General features: G+C 45.1%; 1 protein-coding gene across 1 annotated transcript in view; it reads left to right on the top strand.

Annotated features, from left to right (window-relative positions):
• The window catches only part of LOC138526164 (transmembrane channel-like protein 7), a 368500-nt gene that overhangs the window by 48504 nt on the left and 299282 nt on the right, over positions 1–20714 (top strand). The window contains exon 3 of the mRNA XM_069636577.1: positions 20355–20503. Within this exon, the coding sequence (XP_069492678.1) occupies positions 20355–20503 (149 nt within the window). The remainder of the gene's footprint in view (positions 1–20354; positions 20504–20714) is intronic.

Here is a 20714-nt window from a genome sequence, read left to right as displayed (position 1 = left end):
CACATAAGACGCAATGTCACTAACCGCATGTTGGGTGTCCAGATTTCCTTTTGCTGACTGCCCATGGAGGCCTGCTGCATTTTGGGCTTCACATCAGTCACTAACCGCATGTTGGCTGTCCAGATTTCCTTGTGCTGTCTGCCCATGGAGGCCTGCTGCATTTTGGGCTTCACATCAGTCACTAACCGCATGTTGGCTGTCCAGATTTCCTTGTGCTGACTGCCCATGGAGGCCTGCTGCATTTTGGGCTTCACTTCAGTCACTAACCACATGTTGGGTGTCCAGATTTCCTTGTGCTGACTGCCCATGGAGGCCTGCTGCATTTTGGGCTTCACATCAGTCACTAACCGCATGTTGGGTGTCCAGATTTCCTTGTGCTGACTGCCCATGGAGGCCTGCTGCATTTTGTGCTTCACATCAGTCACTAACCGCATGTTGGGTGTCCAGATTTCCTTGTGCTGACTGCCCATGGAGGCCTGCTGCATTTTGGGCTTCACATCAGTCACTAACCGCATGTTGGATGTCCAGATTTCCTTGTGCTGACTGCCCATGGAGGCCTGCTGCATTTTGGGCTTCACATCAGTCACTAACCGCATGTTGGGTGTCCAGATTTCCTTGTGCTGACTGCCCATGGAGGCCTGCTGCATTTTGGGCTTCACATCAGTCACTAACCGCATGTTGGGTGTCCAGATTTCCGTGTGCTGACTGCCCATGGAGGCCTGCTGCATTTTGGGCTTCACATCAGTCACTAACCGCATGTTGGGTGTCCAGATTTCCTTGTGCTGACTGCCCATGGAGGCCTGCTGCATTTTGGAGACAGCTCGTCCAACCTGCAAGGTGAACCACCATAACAATCTGAGCTATTTGTAAAATACACAACATCCCAGATGATCAACATGCGCTTCGAAGCAGTGGCCTTGTCTCCCGGAAAAACAATGGCAACTAGTGATTGTTTTTAATAGAGGAGTATAAATATGTCAATTGAATATGTCCGAACAACTAAACGTAGCGAGAAACCCAATGAAATTCGTTTAAAATAATGGGATAAAAAGGTGAATTTTATGGTGCACTTCTTTTGGGAAAAATTGGGTAAAGTGTTGTACAATTTACAATTTGTTTGATAGGGTAAAAAATGTAAAAATCCGATAGATGCCGAATGACCAATAGTACCCAGGAGCTTTTTCCAACACATGTTCATGAAGCCTTTGCCCCCACTATGTTCCAGCGTGGGATGGCATAGGAGGGCATTTCAGTACTGGAAGTTCCCAATAATGGCTGTAATGGCACTCTATGGAAACATGCCCATAATGCCTGTGCTAATATACTGCAGTATTTCCCCTGTAAGAACATATTCATTTTGGATTTGGCCATAATGCACTAATGCCACTGTAAATAGCATGTCCCCCCTGGCTGTGGTAATATACGCATATCTGCCAAGTTTCCCAGTTCATTGCGTGACACCTCTAGCCAGTCCTGATTTTTCGTATAGTAAGTATTCTGTGTCTTGTAGGCCCATACTTCTAATAGGACATTTTTTAAACTACAAGTCCCAACATGCAATGGGGAAAAAAATCAGGACTGACTTGATGTGTCACGCATGGATCTGGGAAACCTGTCACCTATGTATACGCCAATATTTTCGAAGGTAAAACATGATCAGTTAGCTTTGTCCATAATGTACTAATGCCAATGTAAGAAAGTATGCCATTTTTGACTGCCAATTACGCCAATATTTCCATGCAAGACAACACTCATGCTAGCTTTGCCCTTAATGCACAGATCATGTCCATGGGGGTTGCACCAACATACGTCAGTATTGTTCGTGCAAGAAAACGCTCAGTTTGGCTTTGTGCATCATGCACTAATGCCAATGTAAGAAATCATGTCCATGCTCCCTGTCTTAATATATGCTATTAATTGCTATACAAAAACACACCTTTGTTGTCTTTGCACAAATACTCTGAAGCTGCTCTAATAAAACCTATCCATGTCCATGCTGGTGCCAAAGGTTCCCGTCCACTGGTGTCACCTCATTCTTCTCCAAGGTCCATCCCCCTGCCTGCACCCGCCGCCCTGTCCCACATAAATTACACAGTTAAACTGCACAATCACACACACACGCACACGCACACACACCTGCATCTACATACACACTGCACTCAAACACATTATTTTTGTTTTTTGTTTATTGTTTTGGTTTATTCTAAACCTTTACAAAAACTCAGAGTAAAATATTTGATCTAAAATTCAATTACATATAAACAAATACTAAAATGAAATTACACAATTCATTACAGAACATTTTATAAATGATATGCTAACAGATAAATTACAAATTTAATTACATAACTATATATAACGAAACATATGCTTCAGAGAAAGTAAACAATCAAAAAGAATAAAGGATAAAACCTTTCAAATAGGAAAAAAAACAGAACATCCATTCAAACTCACCTAATATCGCAGACATTTTTAAGAAAAGTAATCAATCTGATTTTTAAGACAATTGAATTTCCATGTAGCATATGATACCATAATTGTTCTCTTAGCGCATTATAGGTCGAGTTCACAAAATTCGAAAAATATAGTACTCTCTGCTGAATCAGTGAAGGACATACAAGCAGAACATGTTGTAAAGACTCTTCTGCTCCTTAGATTCTGCAAAAACGACAGAAGGGCCAAGTATCCTCATTCATATTTCTTATGTTTAAAATCTCCTGCGTTTTCATGACGTTAAACCTAAAGCGCATAATATTATTCCTAACCAATCTACTTGGGTATTTTCTTAGATACATCTCTAAATCAAGATGCCACTTCCAAAAAAAGATTGTTTGTAAATTTAATTTGGAGTTCAGAATGGCAGCGTTATTTTCGCACCAGTCATATACGCTCTTAATATTTTCTTCACCTTATTGGGGTTCTCAATCAATGTTCGAATGGATACACCCATTTTCATCAGTATATTTTCTACTTCCATTCTTAATTCTGACATAAAAACACAGGACATATTCCCACCACAAATTGAATATAAGTCCTCCTTTTTTGATGTTAAGCATTTACGCAGTAAAGCAATTCTTTTCCATTGTACACCACATTTGAGCGACTGCAAACCCAACTCGTAACGTATTAATTCTATGGGTACACATCTTGGAATGTAAATCAGTACCCCCTCCATACCAATCCCTCCACAACTCTCAGATAATCCCATACATTAGATGGAAAGAACTCTAGACCATATAAGAGCCTTGGCATCACCTTCAATCTATAGAAATCTTTAATGGGAACCATTGTGAATTTCCCAAATTTTCGTTCTACCAGACGCATCTGTCTTGATGCTGCCATTGCTTTAGAATTTAGGCAATTTTTGGAAAATGCTTTAGAACTAGAATAACCAAGATAATGTAACACATTTTGGCTTTTTATCCATTTTCCTTCACAAAGCCACTGAAATTTTATATGAGCTTTATTTGTTCTCCCCATCCGGATAATAACTGTTTTTGTTGGATTTATTTTCAATTGCAGTTCGTTGACAAATTACTCAAAATCTTTTATCAAATGCTGTAGGCCAACTTTTGTACAATCCAGTAGGAGAAATTCAGCTGCATAGGCTACCCATTTTATACACAAAGAGCCTATTTTCGGGCTCGCCAAACCACTATTGTCTAACACTTTACCAGCACCCGAGACATAAAAATGGAACAGTGTGGGTGCTAGCATGCACCCTTGTCTCAAACCATTGCAAGTAGCTATCTCCTTGGACATCAAACCCTCAGAGTTTAGACAAACCTTCATCTTGGTATTTGAGTCCAGCAGGCCCCTTGGTATGCCCAGTATCAATTGCCTTTGCCACAATATAGTACGATCTACAATGTCAAAGGCCATTGACAAATACATAGAGGCTACAAATACAAGTGGAGCATCTCTAATCCACGCTTTTCTTTGCAAACCAGTAAGAATTAGCCCACCACAGTCAGTTCCAATGTTTTTCTTGAAGCCTATTTGCTTACTGTCCAGAATATGAAATGCATCAATCCATTCATGAAGGTGTTCTAACACCAGAGACGCAAACCATTTTAGAATCGGCATCAGCTAAGGCTATTGGTCTGTAGTTCATTGGGTATAAGCGACTGCCTTTCTTAAATATGGGCAGTACGTAGGACAAACTCCACATAGATGGTATCAACTAAGTTGTAATAATGTCAATAAAGAGGAGATACAAAACTCTCCAGCATAGGTCAACATTGTGTTTTAAAATTACATTGGATAGGTTGAGCTTTTCGAGGCCTTTGCCTTAATGATAAGTTTAGATATAATTTCAACAGTAATATGCAAATTCCAATCATACACTTTGTAATCCAATATCCAATCAGCCTGTGGTTGTCCTCTATATACATTTTCGAAATACTCCACCCAGATCTTCTCCCCTATAGGATTTGTTGTTTACTGTACTTGTGTTGCCTCTGCATTATTTACAAGAGACCATAAATTACGGGAGTTATGCTCTCTCAATGCATTCACCATATTTTCACCACCTTTCTGTTGTGGAGTAGCCCTATAGTATACTAACCAATTTTTGTACTGCTGCTTAGCATTTTTTATCTTAGAGTGAATTAGCAGTACATCCCCTCCCTGTCCTCATACCAATTCACACATGCACGAACAGACACAGACCTAGCCCCTTTAATGCACTATGCAATCACACATGTGTATCGAAACACAACAGAAATCTACCTGTTCATCTCGGCCTTAGATCTGTTCCCACTTCTGCCACTACGCGCTGGCCCAGGTGGCATGACCCAGAAGGTACCAGTTGTGTTGACTAGACAATACCCAAGTCAGTTGTCAATCAGCAGAGCCATTTTTGTTGTGATGTTAGTGTACAGTTTAAGTGAGTCGTTGAGGCCATACATCCAGCTTCTCTATTAAAAGTCAATGCAATCTGAATGGAGTCTGAAGGGCACAGTGCAAAAACCAGAGAAAATGGTATTGGCACTGGTTGTGCTGCTGCGCAACAGAACCACCACCATATTATTTAAATGAAACTTTACATCCAGCCACCACTACTATTTAAATCAAAACGTACATGCTTTCACCTAGCGCAAAACCACGGCGGGCATGGAACCCTCACAGCCTAACAAGTGAGCCACCACTCCTGGCAAACCACAGAGGTCAGCAAGCAACATCCTTTGAAACAATTCTTTGCAGGACATGCCCTATCTGGAGCAAGACCCCAAATAGTCTAAGGCTAGCCTCTAATCTCATGCACACCATGAAAGGCTAGTTAAGTCATGTATTGTGATGTTGTTGGCTCCTGAACCTTTTTCTCTGCTTACTCATATCTTGCTGTAGCGCCACCACACCGCTGTGTTTAGTGGCCGATACAAATGTAAAATAAATACAAATAAATACATTGAACTCAAAACCTTCCTGATCTGAAAATATCACACCAATGAAACTTAATGCATGGATTGCTGCTGCAGTGTTCATGAATTGCTACAAACAACTGGAGCCACTTCCAGCGATAAACCAAGGACCCGTGCCTTAGTGCGCATGCTGGAAAATGTTCCAGTATGGTGCATGCATCACCAATATCCAAATGTGTGTGGTGCGATGCATGATTATTCTTATACCATGTAAAGCAGCCACACACTTGTTACAATGACTACCTGTAAGGCTTTCTACAACCTACTTTCCGGTTTGTGGCATAGCTATGCTAAGCTATGCTACAGGTTGATAATGTTAAAGTTAAGATTCCGTAAAGATCTCCCCTAGTATGAGTATGGCCTGTATCTCATAAGCAATAAGTGATATGGAAATGATGAATACATGTGAGGAAATTAATATATGCAAACAATATATATCTTAGACCAACAGTGTTAATATGTTTTAGCAATTTGTCTAGTATTTTAACCAACATACTATTTGCCTACCAGTGGTAACAAAATAACCAAAACAATATATCTTTGTCAGTGACACCTGCACTATGAGTGTTCAATTACAGTGTATAATTTTGTGATCAAGACAGCGTTTATCTATATCCTATACTTAACATACTGCACAGTAGTCTGCGCAAGTTAAATATATTTTGTATGACATGGAGCAATATAACCCTTGCTAAGAAATTTAAATATCCTTTTCTCAATTGTTGATTTTGGCACATATAGTGCCATCTTGTGGCCAAAAGACTGCTACAGAGAGGAGAAAGAAGTGAAAGTGTGTTAAGAAGCAGGTATTTGTTTGGGATGGCAATTCGCATTTTTATTGGCCATTTTATTGCCATCTCCCAGTGGCTTCTAGTGGAGCGTTTTCCTCCCGCTCAGCAAATGCTGCCATATAAGATTGTATACATTGTCAAACCCTTTCTCTGTCAATGGGGACCATTTCAAAAATACTCCCTTTCCTATATGTGCTCTTTTTAGTCTTTAATCATAGTACTTTTCCATAGTCCTTCTCCTTCCTCATAGTCCTTTGCCCTATTCCTTCTCCATTCTCATAGTCATTCACATAGTCCTTTATCATAGTCCTTCTCCTTCATCACAGTCTTTTGTCCTAGTTTGTTTCATTCATCAGAGTCCCCCTTGTCCTAGTCCTTCTCCTTTGTCGCAGTCCTTTATCATAGTCCTTCTCCTTCATCATAGTGCTTTGTCCTAATCCTTCTGCTTCATCACAGTCTGTGGAACGAGACCTTTTACTTTATCGTAGTCTTTCATCATAGCCCTTCTCATTTTTCATAGTCCTTTTCCTTCATAGTCCTTTGTGATAATCCTTTGTCGTAGTCCTGCTTTAGAGTCCTTCTTCTTTATCCTTTCCCTGTTCCTTAGTCATTGAGGGTAATTACATGTTTGCTGGTCTGGAATTAAGGTGCAGGTAACAACGTGTACTGGCACCTTTCCAAACCGTCAAACTACAAGTCTGCCGGTAGGGTCTGTGATCTACCGGCAGGCTGTGAACTGCCAGTAGTTCAGGCCACTACCGGCACACAATTGCCACACTCACCGGTATTACCTGTGCCAGGGATTGCGGCAACCCATTCCATTTCAAGGCACCACAAGACAAAAAAAGGGGGGGACTGGGAAGAAAGATAACAATAACGGTCTAAATAGAACTTGTGACATTCGGATCGTGCAAGTGCAGTAGCAAGAAGTGCAGGGGGAAGTGCCAGTCTGCGCGAATGCAGAGTTCTAAGATGGGAAGGGAATTGCGGGGCAGAGAGGAAAGAGTGCAAGTGAACGGGGGGATGGAGGTGGGGGAGGAGGGTAACAGGGACTAGGCAAGTGCTGTGGGGAGGTCGCCAGGGAATTGCATGGGGTGCAGGGGGTGAGGGTCCACATGCTAAATGTGAGGTGAGATGGTGGACTGGGCGGGGGGTGGTAGGGCTTGTGCCCTGTAGTCCAGCCTATAGAGGACCAGAGCTCTAGAGACATTGAGTCTCTGGGGGAAGGTAAGGAAAGGAAAGGGAGAATGCCTGTGAGGAGGTGCAGCTGATTGTGGGCCTTCCTTGCAAGGTCTGCGATATGAGGAGAGAAGTAGAGAGAGGAGTCAAAGATGACACCAAGGTTTTTTGCCTCACAGGAGGGTCAGACGAGGGGACCCATAGAGGGTGGCCAGAGGGTGGGAGGGAAGGCAGGAGCAGGGGACCTAATGAGAAGAACCTCAGTTTTACTTGCATTAAAACTGAGATCATTGGCTGCACATCATGCCTGAATAGCAGTGAGACAGTTAGGGATGAGAGAGGAGGAAGAGGAAGCAGAAGAGGAAAGCTTGAAGGAGAGCAGCATGCCGTCTGTATAACAGTGGAAGTGAGGAGAGAAGGAGGAGATCAAGTGGGCCAAAGGGGCAAGGTAGATCTTGAAGAGCCACTGTAAGAGGACAGAGCATTGGAGGATGCCGCAGGTGGAGAGTGTGATAGGGGAGAGAAAAGGGACCAGTTGAACCTGTGAAGGGTGGACGGAGAGGAATGAGGTCAACCAGTCAAGTGCCAGGCCGGTGTTCAAAAGGTGTCACAGAGCCGATTTATCATGGTGGCATAATTGACCGTGTTAAAGGCACAGGAAAGATCCAGAAGGATAAGAACGGAAAGAGAGTTGGAATCGAGAATGGAGAGTCTTCATGGGTACTCAGTAGAGCAGTTTCCATGCCTCTGGCTTCTCTGAAGCCAGACTGGTGTTCGTGGAGACAACCAACAGATTCAGTGTGTTGGATCTGTTGGGAGATGACCAGCTTCTCCAGGAGTTTGCCCAGGAAGGAGGTAATGGAGATAGGGCGGTATTTAGCAGGGCCGGAAGGCTGAGCAGAGGGCTTTTTGAGGAGAGGATGCACAAGGGAGTGCTTGAGGGATAACGGGAAGGAGCCAGTGGCAAAGGAGTGATACAGAAATCGGTGCAAGGGATGCAATGTTGTCCTTGATGGTTCTGGAGGAGCAGGGGAGCACCTGTTTGGAGGAGACTTTCATAGAGAGGACTTGTCTAGATACCTCATCTGGTGCTATGGGTGAGGGTGGTCGGTCAAAATCTTGAAAAAAAAATCTCGACTAACAATAAGGTCGAAAAAAAAGACTGAAAAAAAAAAGTCGAATTTCTCTTTTTTTAATTATATATTTATTTTGGGGTCCGGGATTAAAAAAAAAATGGTAAAAAAAAGGGGGGTTGGGGGGAACACCCCCATTTCGAATAAAAAACAGCATAAAAAAAACATTCGACTTTTTTTTTCGGCCTTTTTTTTCGAGATTTTTTTTTTCGGTCTTATGACCATAAACCATGGGTGAGAAGTGGAGAGTAGGGGGGAATGGGAGAGCGGGGCCAGGGGAGGCTTAAGAGCTGGGGAGGGAGGAGGGATGGGAGTAGAGGAGAGTGAGGACAGGATGTACTGAGTTTTGATTGAAAAGTAGAAGGCCAGTGAATTACAGAGGGTCAGGGATGGTAGGGGAGACGTGGAGACTGCAGAAGGATTGGTAAATTACTTGCAGATTTTAAACAGTTTGCTTGTGCTGTTGGTGGCCCCAGAGATGCAGGCTTGGATATGGGCCCTCTTCTTCGAGCAAATGGAGAGTATGTATTACGTTTGGTGCAGGTGGCAGGCTAGTCTGTCAGAGGATGTGCCTGATGTCTGCCACTTCTGCTCAGCAAATCTGCACTTGCATTTCACAGAGGCTAGGTAGGAGTCAGACAAGATGTTGCGCTTGGTGGCAGGCTTCATGCGGATCCTCATGAGAGGGACAAGGATGTCAAGGGGGTTGGTGATAGAGAGGTGAAGATTCACAAGGGCAGAGTCAGTATGGGAGTACGAGGCAGGAGTGGCACAGGGAATGAAAGTGGCGGCAAAAGCAGCAATTGACAATCGCTTCATCGATCAAATGATGGAGAAGGAGACTGGCAATGCAGGCAGAGCCTTAGCTGGGGGACCTAAGAGATCCTGGTGAGAGGACAGGAGAGCATGGTCAGACCAGGAGAAAGGTGTAGTGAGAGTGATGGAGATGGGGATGTCTGTTGAGATGAGAACATCCAAGGTATGTCCAGGTGAGTGCGTTGGACCAGAGGGATGAATGGTGAGGGAAAGAAAGTTATTGCGGAAGAGTCCTGTATCCAAATTAGCAGAGTCAAGGTGAATAATGAAGTATCAGAGGAGGAGAAGTGTGGAGGTGCAGGCAAGCAGAGAAGAGGAGAGGTCAGACTACTCTGAGAGGAAGAGGGAGACCAGACCAGGGGTCCTGTAGATAGTGACGATAGTCAATGAGAGGGTTAGGGAGACACCAAGCCTGCAGATGAGGCATTCGAAGGAAGAGTAGGTCTGAGTGGGAATGATAGTAGCAGGGACCCAATCAGGGAAGATCAATGCAACTCCGCCTCCAGACCAGTTATGCCTGGGCTTAGAGGGGATCTTGTAGTCCTCAGGGAGGAGTGTGTCAAAAGCAGTGACAGAGCAACAGTGAACCACGTCTCAGTGAGAGCGAGATCGTCAAGGTCAAAGTCTTTAAGAAGGAGACATATATCAGAGGAGTGTTTATGTTATGTTACGTTATGTTATTTGCACTTATATAGCGCCTTATATACCATTGGTATGGTCTGAAGGCGCTGGTAGGTTGAACGCCCTTGGGAACCGAAGTTCAGATCAGTAGAGAGAGTAGAGAGAGTCAAAGGTGCATGTGAGCACCGGGTATGTGTTCAGCTCGTGCGGTATTCATGTAATAGCTTCTTCTTAGCGGTAGGTGTGGTGGTTGAGAGATCAGGAGAATGTGTTCGTTCTGGCAGGTTTTATCCAGAACGTCTGTGGCTGCGTTAGGCCTGAGGAGAACGCCTGGCTGGGTGGTGTGAAACCAGCAGTGTTTACTTAGAATGATGTGCAGTGAGCGCCGGTTGTTGGTATGAGAACAGTTATACCGAATGGTGTCATAGTATCTCTGTGTTCTAGTTGAGTGGTGATGTAAAGGAGAGAGTAAGCGTGGTGGTGTGATATGATGGGTTATATGCTCTTTAAATGCTCTCTGCATTCTAAGTCATACTATACTTCATGCAATTCTATGCGCTCCAGTCGGTCCAATACTCCTGTCTGCCCCGCGCGCTCTAGTCTGTCCCGCACATGCACTCTTTTTTCGCCCCACGCATGCCCTCTTGTCCGCCCCATGCATGCCCTCTTGTCCGCCCCACGCATGCCCTCTTGTCCGCCCCACGCTTTTACTCTTGAGCACACCCATCCGCTCCATACACTCATCTGCTCCATGCACTCATCCACTCCATACACTCATCAGCTCCATCAACACATCCGCTCCATCCGCTCCCTACACTCATCAACTCCCTACACTTATCCGCTCCCTGCCCTCATCCACTCCCTACTCTCATCAGTTCCCTACTCTCATCCGCTCCCTACTCTCATCCACTCCATACACTCATCCACTCCATACGCTCATCCACTCCATACGCTCATCCACTCCATACACTCATCCACTCCATACGCTCATCAACTCCATGCGCTCATGTGCTCTATGCACTTATGTGCTCTATACATTCGCTAGGTCTGTACATTCATCTGCTCCGGCGATCTGCACACACTCTGCACTTCCGCATTCATCCACTATCCACATTCGTAGGCTCTACATACTTGTCCGCTCCACATATTCACTTGTTCTACACACTCATCCAGTTTACGCTCATCCGTTCTGCATATTCGTCTGGTTTGCGCATTCTTGCATTCTACTCGCTTCTCCGAGGTTTACGCACTCATCTGCGCTACGCACTCCCCCTTTCTACCCCTTCTGTATGCACTCACCGTCTCTACGCACTCACCCTCTCTACGCACTCACCTCCTCTATGCAATCACCTACTCTACGCACCCACCCATCTAGGCATCCACCCCTTCTGCGCACTCATCCCCTCTGTGCACTCATTCCCTCTGCGCACTCATCCCCTCTGCGCACTCATCCCCTCTGCGCACTCATCCCCTCTGCGCACTCATCCCCCTCTGCGCACTCATCCCCCTCTGCGCACTCATCCCCCTCTGCGCACTCATCCTCCTCTGCGCAGTCATCCCCCTCTGCACACTCATCCCCTCTGCACACTCATCCCCTCTGCACACTCATTCCCTCTGCGCGCTCATCCGCTTCACACACTTGTCTGCTCCATGTACTCATCCGCTCTGCACACTCATCCTCTCTGCACACTCATCCCCTCTGCACAATCATCCCCTCTTCACACTCATCCCCTCTTCACACTCATCCCCTCTGCACACTCATCCCCTCTGCACACTCATCCCCTCTGCACACTCATTCCCTCTGCACACTCATTCCCTCTGTACACTCATTCCCTCTGCACACTCATTCCCTCTGCACACTCATCTCCTCTGCACGCTCATCCGCTTCACGCACTCGTCCGCTCCATGCACTCATTCCCTCTCTGCACTCATCCGCTTAAATTACTCGTGTTTTTCATGCATCCAGCAGCAATATCCTATTCTATATATTCATCTCATACACTCATCTGTTCTATATCTTCATCTGCTCTGCACGGTCATCTTCTCTATATACTCATCTGTTCCATACATCCAGTCGCTCCATACACCCATGCGCTGCATATACCCATGCGCTCCATACACCCATCCGCTCTATACACCCATCCGCTCCATACACCCATCTGCTCCATACACCCATCTGCTCCATACACCCATCCGCTCCATACACCCATCCGTTCCATACACCCATCCGCTCCATACACCCATCCGCTCCGTACACCCTCTGCTCCGTACACCCATCCGCTCCATACACCCATCCGCTCCATACACCATCCACTCCATACACCCATCCGCTCCTTACACCCATCCGCTCCATACACCCATCCGCTCCATACACCCATCCGCTCCATACTCCATCCGCTCCATACACCAATCCGCTCCATACACTATCCGCTCCATACACCCATCCGCTCCATACACTATCCGCTCCATACACCATCCGCTCAATACACCATCAGCTCCATACACCATCCGCTCCATACATCATCCGCTCCATACACCCATCCGCTCCATACGCACATCCGCTCCTTACACACATCCCCCCATACACTCATCCTTCCTATACACACATCCATCATATACACTCTTCCGCCTTATACACTCATTCTGCTCTATACACTTATTTCGCTCTATATCCTCATTTCGCTCTATACACTCATGAGCTCTATAGACCCAACCGTTCTATACATTCATCTGCTCTGGCTATCTACACACTCTCCGCTCTTCCGTATTCATCCGCTATCCACATTCGTGCGCTCTACATACTCATCCGCTCCACATACTCATTTGTTCTACACACTCATCCGGTTTACGCTCATCCGTTCTGCACATTCATCAGGCTTATGTATTACTGCGTTCTACTCGCTTCACTGTGTTTACGCACTCATCCGTGCTACACGCTTGTCCGCTCAACACACTCATCCGCTAAATATGTTTATCCATTCTATACACTCATCCGATCTACATTTTCATTCGATTTCCACATTCCTTTTAACTATATAGTTATCTGTTCTTCCATTCATGCATTCATCCACTCAGCGCATCTGCTTCACCTGCTTCATTTATTCTAATTATTTCATCCACGCCATTCACTTTGTTCACTCGTCATGCATTCTGTCTATTTCAGGAGTTTAAATCTCGTTACTGATTCCGTAAGGTTTACTTTTATTAACCATTTCATTGCTTTGATCTACTTTATTCGTTTAAATCTGGTTGTCCTTCTAGATTATATTGGGGATTATTGGCTGTCAATTTCTTACATCAGGTAGTTTGTTGGATTGGTATCATTGGGTTGCTGTTAGTCTGTTTGGGTTATTTGGTACAGGTTGGTTTTTAGGGGAAGAGCCAGGTTTTCAGCAGTTTGCGGAAAGACGTTAAATCTTCGGTTAGGCGGATGTGGGGTGGGAGTGAGTTCCATAACGAGGGCGCCAAGGCTGAGAATGATGATCCACCTAACATGACTGAGTTTGTCTTTGGTATGACTAGGAGGCCGGCTGAGCTTGATCTCAGGGTGCGAGGGGGGTGATAGGGTTTTAGTTTGTTTTGAAGATATTGAGGCCCGGTTTTATGCAGTGCTCGATGGGAGATGCATAAGGTTTTGAAGGTCACCCTTCGGGCTACTGGGAGCCAGTGCAGCGTCTTAAGGGCTGAGGAGATGTGATCTCTTGGGCCGAGCGCAAGTAGCAATTTGGCAACCGCATTTTGTGCCCTTTGGAGTTTATTCAGTTGGTACGCGTGGAGAGCAAGAGTTGAGGGTAGCTAGGTGAAGTCAGTGGCCTCCTTTGAAGGCCTTCCGAGGAGGGGTACAGGGATGTGGTACACCGGTTGGTGATGGGGGAGAGGCAAGAGGGTGGCAGACAGAGAAGTGGCAGGTGAAGGGAGAAGGTTGATGAGAGCCGTAAGACGCATACCAAGAAGGAGGCAGTTGGGCTGAGAGCCCTGCGCCATGTAAGTGCCATTCTGATAGACATTAATGATGCACCAAGAAGATGAGATGCGTGCCAAGAGTACTTTGCATCATTAATGGGCGAAGAAGTGAAAGGGGAGAGGACAGAGACCATGTGGGGAGTCCATAGGTCCGGAGAGGGAACGGCAAAGAGGATGTCAATGACAGTCTGCCCGGAAGAGGTCGTTGACGTAGGTGTCAGCGATGGGCAGGCCTAGGGTGGAGACCAGGAGATCTTTTTTGAACTTTTTCCTTCCAGGCTTCGAAAGAGAGGTAGGATACGTGATAGAGTAGCAGCTAGAGTAAATAGGGGAAATGGACTGCACCATTAAGGGAGAGGGGAGGGAGATGGGAGAGGGAGAGAGAGAGAGAAGGAGAAACTGCACAATGCACGATGAACTCACCAGGCAGCCTAGCATCAAGACATGCATAGATGAATCGGAGCAAACCATCACCCAGGATGCCAAGCAGGGTATTGCGCTGCTCCACCAACTGAGGAGGTTGACGCGACTGCTGGAGGAACAGGCAGTTTAGCAGCAAGGCAGGAGCAGACGAGTCGGGGGCACTAGAGGGAAGTCCAGCCAAGTGGAGAGAGTCCAGTGGCAGGGGGCGTGCCAAAAGAGAGGCTAACAGATTTGACACATGCCAGATGATATGGGTGCCAGATGAAACGGGTGGCCAGTCGGGCCGTGGAGTGTAAAAGTCCTGCATGCAATGTTAGCATCTCTACAACGAGACAGAATGAGCAAACCAGAAGAACCAAGATGAGGGATGAAGTCCTTTTCCTTCATCATAGTAATTTTTCATAACTCTTTTCCTTCATCCTAGTCCATTTCCTTTAAATAGTCCTTTGTCATACTCTTTATCCTTCATTGCAGTCATTCGTCATAGTCCTTTTCCTTCATCTTAGTCCTTGATCAAAGTCCTTGTCCTTTATACTGGTCCTTCTCCTTAGCTTAATCAAAGCTTTTCATTATAGCCTTTCTTCTTTGTTATAGTCCTTCATCCCAATACTTAAATTCATCATAGTGCTCTGTCGTAGTAATTCATCATAATCCTTTATCATAGTCCTTGTCATCATGGTCCTTCCTCACAGTCCTTCTTATTAGTCCTGGTCCATCTCCTTCATCACAATGCTTCATCATAGTCGTTTTGGTTGGTCATAATTTTCCTTATTTTTCATCATAGTCTTTCAACATAGTTCTTCTCCTTGGTCATATAGTCCTTCATCCTAACCCTTCTTCTTCACTCCCTGAGCCATTTCCACCTTGGCCATCAGGTAAGCGCTGCGACCCCGGCTGCCCATGCATTCCAATTTGGCCATAATTTCACCCTATTGCGGCCTGTGATGTCCGCTAGGCTCCTTTCCCAACTTTCCCCTCGAGTCCCGGCTCCCGCGCCCAGCCCCCGACTCCCATTGGCTATTTCCATATGTTTTATCTCGAGGGCCTACTCCCTCTGCCGTCGTGCTTCCTGAGCCATTTCCACCTTGGCCATCAGGTAAGCGCTGTGCCCCCAGCTGCCCATGCGTTCCAATTTGGCCATAATTTCACCCTAGTGCGGCCCGTGATGTCCGCGAGGCTCCTTTCCCAACTTTCCCCTCGAGTCCCGTCTCCCGCGCCCACCCCCCGACTCCCATTGGCTATTTCCATATGTTTTGGCTCGAGGGCCTACTCCCTCTGCCTTTTGCGCTTCCTGAGCCATTTCCACCTTGGCCATCAGGTAAGTGCTGTGCCCCCGGCTGCCCATGCATTCCAATTTGGCCATAATTTCACCCTAGTGCGGCCCGTGATGTCTGTGAGGCTCCTTTCCCAACTTTCCCCTCGAGTCCCGCCTCCCGCACCCACCCCCCGGCTCCCATTGGCTATTTCCATATGTTTTAGCTCGAAGACCTACTCCCTCTGCCGTCGCGCTTCCTGAGCCATTTCCACCTTGACCATCAGGTAAGCGCTGTGCCCCCGGCTACCCATGCGTTCCAATTTGGCCATAATATCACCCTAGTGCGGCCCGTGATGTCCGCGAGGCTCCTTTTCACCCTAGTGCGGCCCGTGATGTCTGTGAGGCTCCTTTCCCAACTTTCCCCTCGAGTCCCGCCTCCCGCGCCCTACCCCCGTCTCCCATTGGCTATTTCCATATGTTTTAGCTCGAGGGCCTACTCCCTCTGCCGTTGCGCTTCCTGAGCCATTTACACCTTGGCCATCAGGTAAGTGCTGCGCGCCCTGCTGCCCATGCGTTCCAATTTGGCCATCATTTCACCCTAGTGCAGCCCGTGATGTCCGCGAGGCTCCTTTCCCAACTTTTCCCTCGAGTCCCGCCTCCCGCTCCCACCCCCCGACTCCCATTGGCTATTTCCATATGTTTTGGCTCGAGGGCCTACTCCCTCTGCCGTCGCGCTTCCTGAGCCTTAGCAAGCGCCACACTCAGAATTCTTAACTTTAGCTTGCGTCGCATCTATATAGAAATGTGATTGTTAGCATGTACCAAACTCAGGATTCTTAACCTTAGCTTGCGCCGCATCTAGATAGAAATGTGATTGTTAGCAAGCGCCACACTCAGAATTCTTAACCTTAGCTTGCGCCACATCTAGATAGAAATGTGATTGATAGCAAACGCCACACTCAGAATTCTTAACTTTAGCTTGCGTCGCATCTAGATAGAAATATGATTGTTAGCATGTACCACACTCAGGATTCTTAACTTTAGCTTGCACCGCATCTAGATAGAAATGTGATTGTTAGCATGTACCCCACTCGTATGGAATTATTAAGTTTAGCTTGCATCGCATCTAGATAGAAATGTGAATGTTCAGCATGTACCGCACCTAGATGGAATCCCATAATAGCAAGGACAGCAATGCCAACTAACCAACCAACTAACAATTACATCCCTCTGCATACACCTCTCAAACTCTAACCAAACACAACCACAAACCTAAAACGCAGCAATCCGCACAAACTTCACAACACTGCAACAACAAAACAAACCACACATAGACCTGCACAGCAGCACACGACAACTACCGACCGTAAAACACCCCAAGCCCAGCCAACGGACCCACCGGGCTGAGACTGCCTACAGCACATCACTGCTCTCTTGCACTTTTCCAGCTTATTCCCACTAATCCACCCCCCTCCTTCCCTTTTTCAGAGCCGCCAGAGCGCCAGGGGACCACTCTGGTGGTGATAGTGCGCGGTACAAATATCCTTTAACATTAACATTAACATCACAGTCCTTTATCCTAGTCCTCTTTTGTGATAATACTTTATCATAGTCTGTCATAGCCCTTCTTTATAGTTCTTCGTCATAGTCCTTCTCAGTCATCGTAGTCCTTGGTCCTAGGCCTTTTTTATTTCATAGATTCTCATAAAATACCTTAATCATAGTCCTCCTCACTTGTCTTAGTTCTTCATCCAAGTCCTTCTCCTTAATCCTAGTCCTTCATCATACTCCTTCTCCTTCCCAATTGTCCTTTTTCCAAGTCCTTCTTCTTTATCATAATTCTTCATCATAGTGTTTCATTCCAGTCCTTTTACTTCATCATAGTTCTTAATCATAGTCTTTTTCCTTCATCAATATCCTTTATCACTGTCATGTTCCTTCATCATAGTCCATTATGTAGTCATTCTTATTCATCCCTGTCCTTCTCCTTTGACATAGTCCTTCATCCTAGTCTGTTTACCTCATCAAAGTCCTTCAGCATAATCATTGTCATAGTCTTTTTACTTCATCACTGTTAGGATTCAAGGAAAGAATCAGCGGGATTCATATGGAAGAAAGCCACCAAGTCAGTGGAAAGTTTGGTCTAGAATGGGCAAGGACTTAGGTAGCCAATAGCATCGCAAGTTACTTAGGGTATTAATTAAATATAACATCATTGACAGATGGCCTCTGGGAATGACCAGATAAGCAAAATAGAAATAGACTACTAACATTTCTGCATTAGAACTGCATTTAAGAGGCAGCACAGGCAACAGAAGATTGCTTTGCAACATATTATTGTAGTTCGTCTTTGTTTGCAGTGTTCCAGGTTTGTGGGTGCTGTTCCTTCATTGATTTTGTTGTGTGTCCTTTCCAGAGGATTTCTGGTTTTGTCTTTGTGCTCTGTTCCCCAGCTGCATCTCATTTTTATACGCATCTGTCTCTTGCTCTGTGCAAGCGCCCTATGATTGATCCTTCCCTGATGCTCCCATCCCAGTTCCAGCCGGCCACGCTCCTGCTATGTGCCTTTCTGTTACTGCCAGCACTTTCACTTCAGGGCTCTACAGTCCTAGTGCATTATTGCGGTTGGCGATCACCCTTGATTCTTGCCCGTTCCTATCATTGATCCTATCGATCGCTGTTGCACATGCAGCGGCACTCAGCAGATGACTTCAACAGGTAAGCATTTATGCTTTGTGCCTTTTTTTATTTATTTTTATTTTAAACCAATGTATTAAATATTAACAGAAGAAATCAGTGTAACAAAGAGATACAACAGACAATTATCCATACAATAATAATGAAAAATATATTGAGGAAAAAAATAATAAAATTCATTCAAAGAAAATAAATAAAAAAATAATACATATATATATATATATATATATATATATATATATATATATTTGCTTTGTGCCTTACGTGACGATATGCTGTTAAATCGCATTTGAAGATCAAAACAGAGAGCACCTAGCATATTTACAGGACGGAAATAGGCATTTATTATGTACCCTAAAAGAGAGGAAAAGCCGGTCAGAAAAGTTGAGCTTTGTAAGAGGAGGGGCGCGATAATTGTTCATTTTGGACTATGTATAAATGCCATAAAGACCAAAAGATATAGACAGTAGAGGTTAGTGACTCAGTTGTATGTCAATTGGCTGTTTTGTGCTTGTATAGCACCACAGATGAGAATAAGAGCTACATTCCCCATTCTACATCATGCCTTTGCAGGTACTTAGGTTTACCCTGCACTTGTGGTTGAAGACGGAGTCACCTCCCGCCATACAACCAGGAATGAACATATGGTAAATGTTCTTAAAATTCAAATAATGGGAGCTTAAGAGACAGTGTGAGGAGTTGTGAATGGGCAGTGCTTTTGTTTTTTAATTTTGTTTTATTTTGTTTTTTAGAATTATTAGATATGTCATGGGATGGTGTAAAAAGAAAGCAATAACTAAAAAAAAGAAAAAACAATATGCCATTTTCAAGTCCTGAGGAAGACGGACATCAGCTCTTACGGAACTAGATGACTATTCCGTCGAAACTAAGAGAAAAGGGAAATTCTGCAGTTTAGGGGGGTGGAGCTTGTCTATCTTTATGCTCCTTCTGAATACCTAGAGTTGACTAACACTTGAAATATGCCATAGTTGCGACAAAGAATTTAATATATTTTTAGTCCACAGTTTACATACATTGGCACAAACGTTATAGATATCCTGCATGAATTAAAAAAGTGGTAATTCCTCTATATGCGGATTTGCACATTATGTGTTGCACTCTTTGCACAATACAGCAATAAGGCGTTTTTTTACATGGATTAGAAAACTGTTTCAAGAATTATGAATTGCCTCTGAAATATCTAGAAGTATTTACATTGCGTTTTTTTACAAAAATATTTTCGAAAATAAAGAATACCAATATTATTATGATTAACATTCAGCGCTGACCCATCGCATTTCTTCATTATTGTCTGAAGCCCTAATGTGAATTAATTGAAGTATCTGGGTCTGAGGATAGGTACATGTTTTGTTGATTAGTTCTGCAATGCGTTGAAGGACAACTACTGGCAATGCATCTCGGTCCATTGGTGACTTGCCGTCCGTCCTACTCTTAAATATAGGACAGGACCAGGGGACTGCTCCTGTCCTAGTTGATGGAAAGTCAAAGATCCATCTACTCTGCCCCATCCAAAGTATTGCTCCTTTTATCCTGCAGTCGGATGACAGACGGTCACAGGTGCTGCTCTTCACCAGTCTGCTAGTTGGTTGAAAGACAGGTGCTGCAGCAACTTCCCTGATGTTTTCTTGTTTGATGAACAGGCACAAACACGGCTCATTTGTCAACTAGTTGGTTCGAGGATAGACGCAGCTACTACTTCTCTGCCCAGTGGTTGGTTGAAGTACAGATTAATAGGCGCAGGTTTTGCTACTGTGTACTATGTCTGTGTGAAGGATAGGCACTGCTACTAGCCCGATGTCTTGTGATTGGTTGAGAGATAAAAACAGGAGCTGCTTCTCTTTCCATTGGTTGGTTGAAGGAAATTCACAGGTAACATGTAGACTCCACTTCCGTCTGCTAAAGATAGCTAATTAATAGAGACGGGGCCCTACAGTGCCCATTACTGAGTACAGAGCAGTTGAAGTAATTTGCCTTACATTGTAAACCTATATCAGAAGTGTGCAGAACCTAAACTTCTTGTGTGTTTATTTAGGCAGAAGCAGGAGGGCCGGACTTTGACATCAAGCAGCTGGAAGTCCTGGGTTGAGAGCAAGAGCAAGTCGATGAGGCACATGGGGAGCAGAGCCTTAGAAGCGGTCCTGTACATGGAGGTCTGGAGGAGCACGCTCCGAAACATTGGAGGTATGTTGTAAGGATAAGGGGGGTGCAGGGTGACCAGTAGCAAAGTGAGTAGTGGAAAAGAAAAGAAATGAACGGAATGGAATAGGGGGGCAGATACAGGGCAGCAGATAGCAGAACTGAGTGACTACATGACACCCACTGCCAGATAACCACAATGCTAATGCATAGAGGCGTTGCTAGGGGCGGCTAAAGGGGCTATAGCCCCTGGTCT

The sequence above is a fragment of the Ambystoma mexicanum genome, chromosome 1q (genome assembly GCF_040938575.1).
Source record: "Ambystoma mexicanum isolate Mex_15411 chromosome 1q, UKY_AmexF1_1, whole genome shotgun sequence".
In the NCBI taxonomy this organism is placed as follows: domain Eukaryota; kingdom Metazoa; phylum Chordata; class Amphibia; order Caudata; family Ambystomatidae; genus Ambystoma; species Ambystoma mexicanum.
This window is presented reverse-complemented; position numbering and strand designations above follow the sequence as displayed.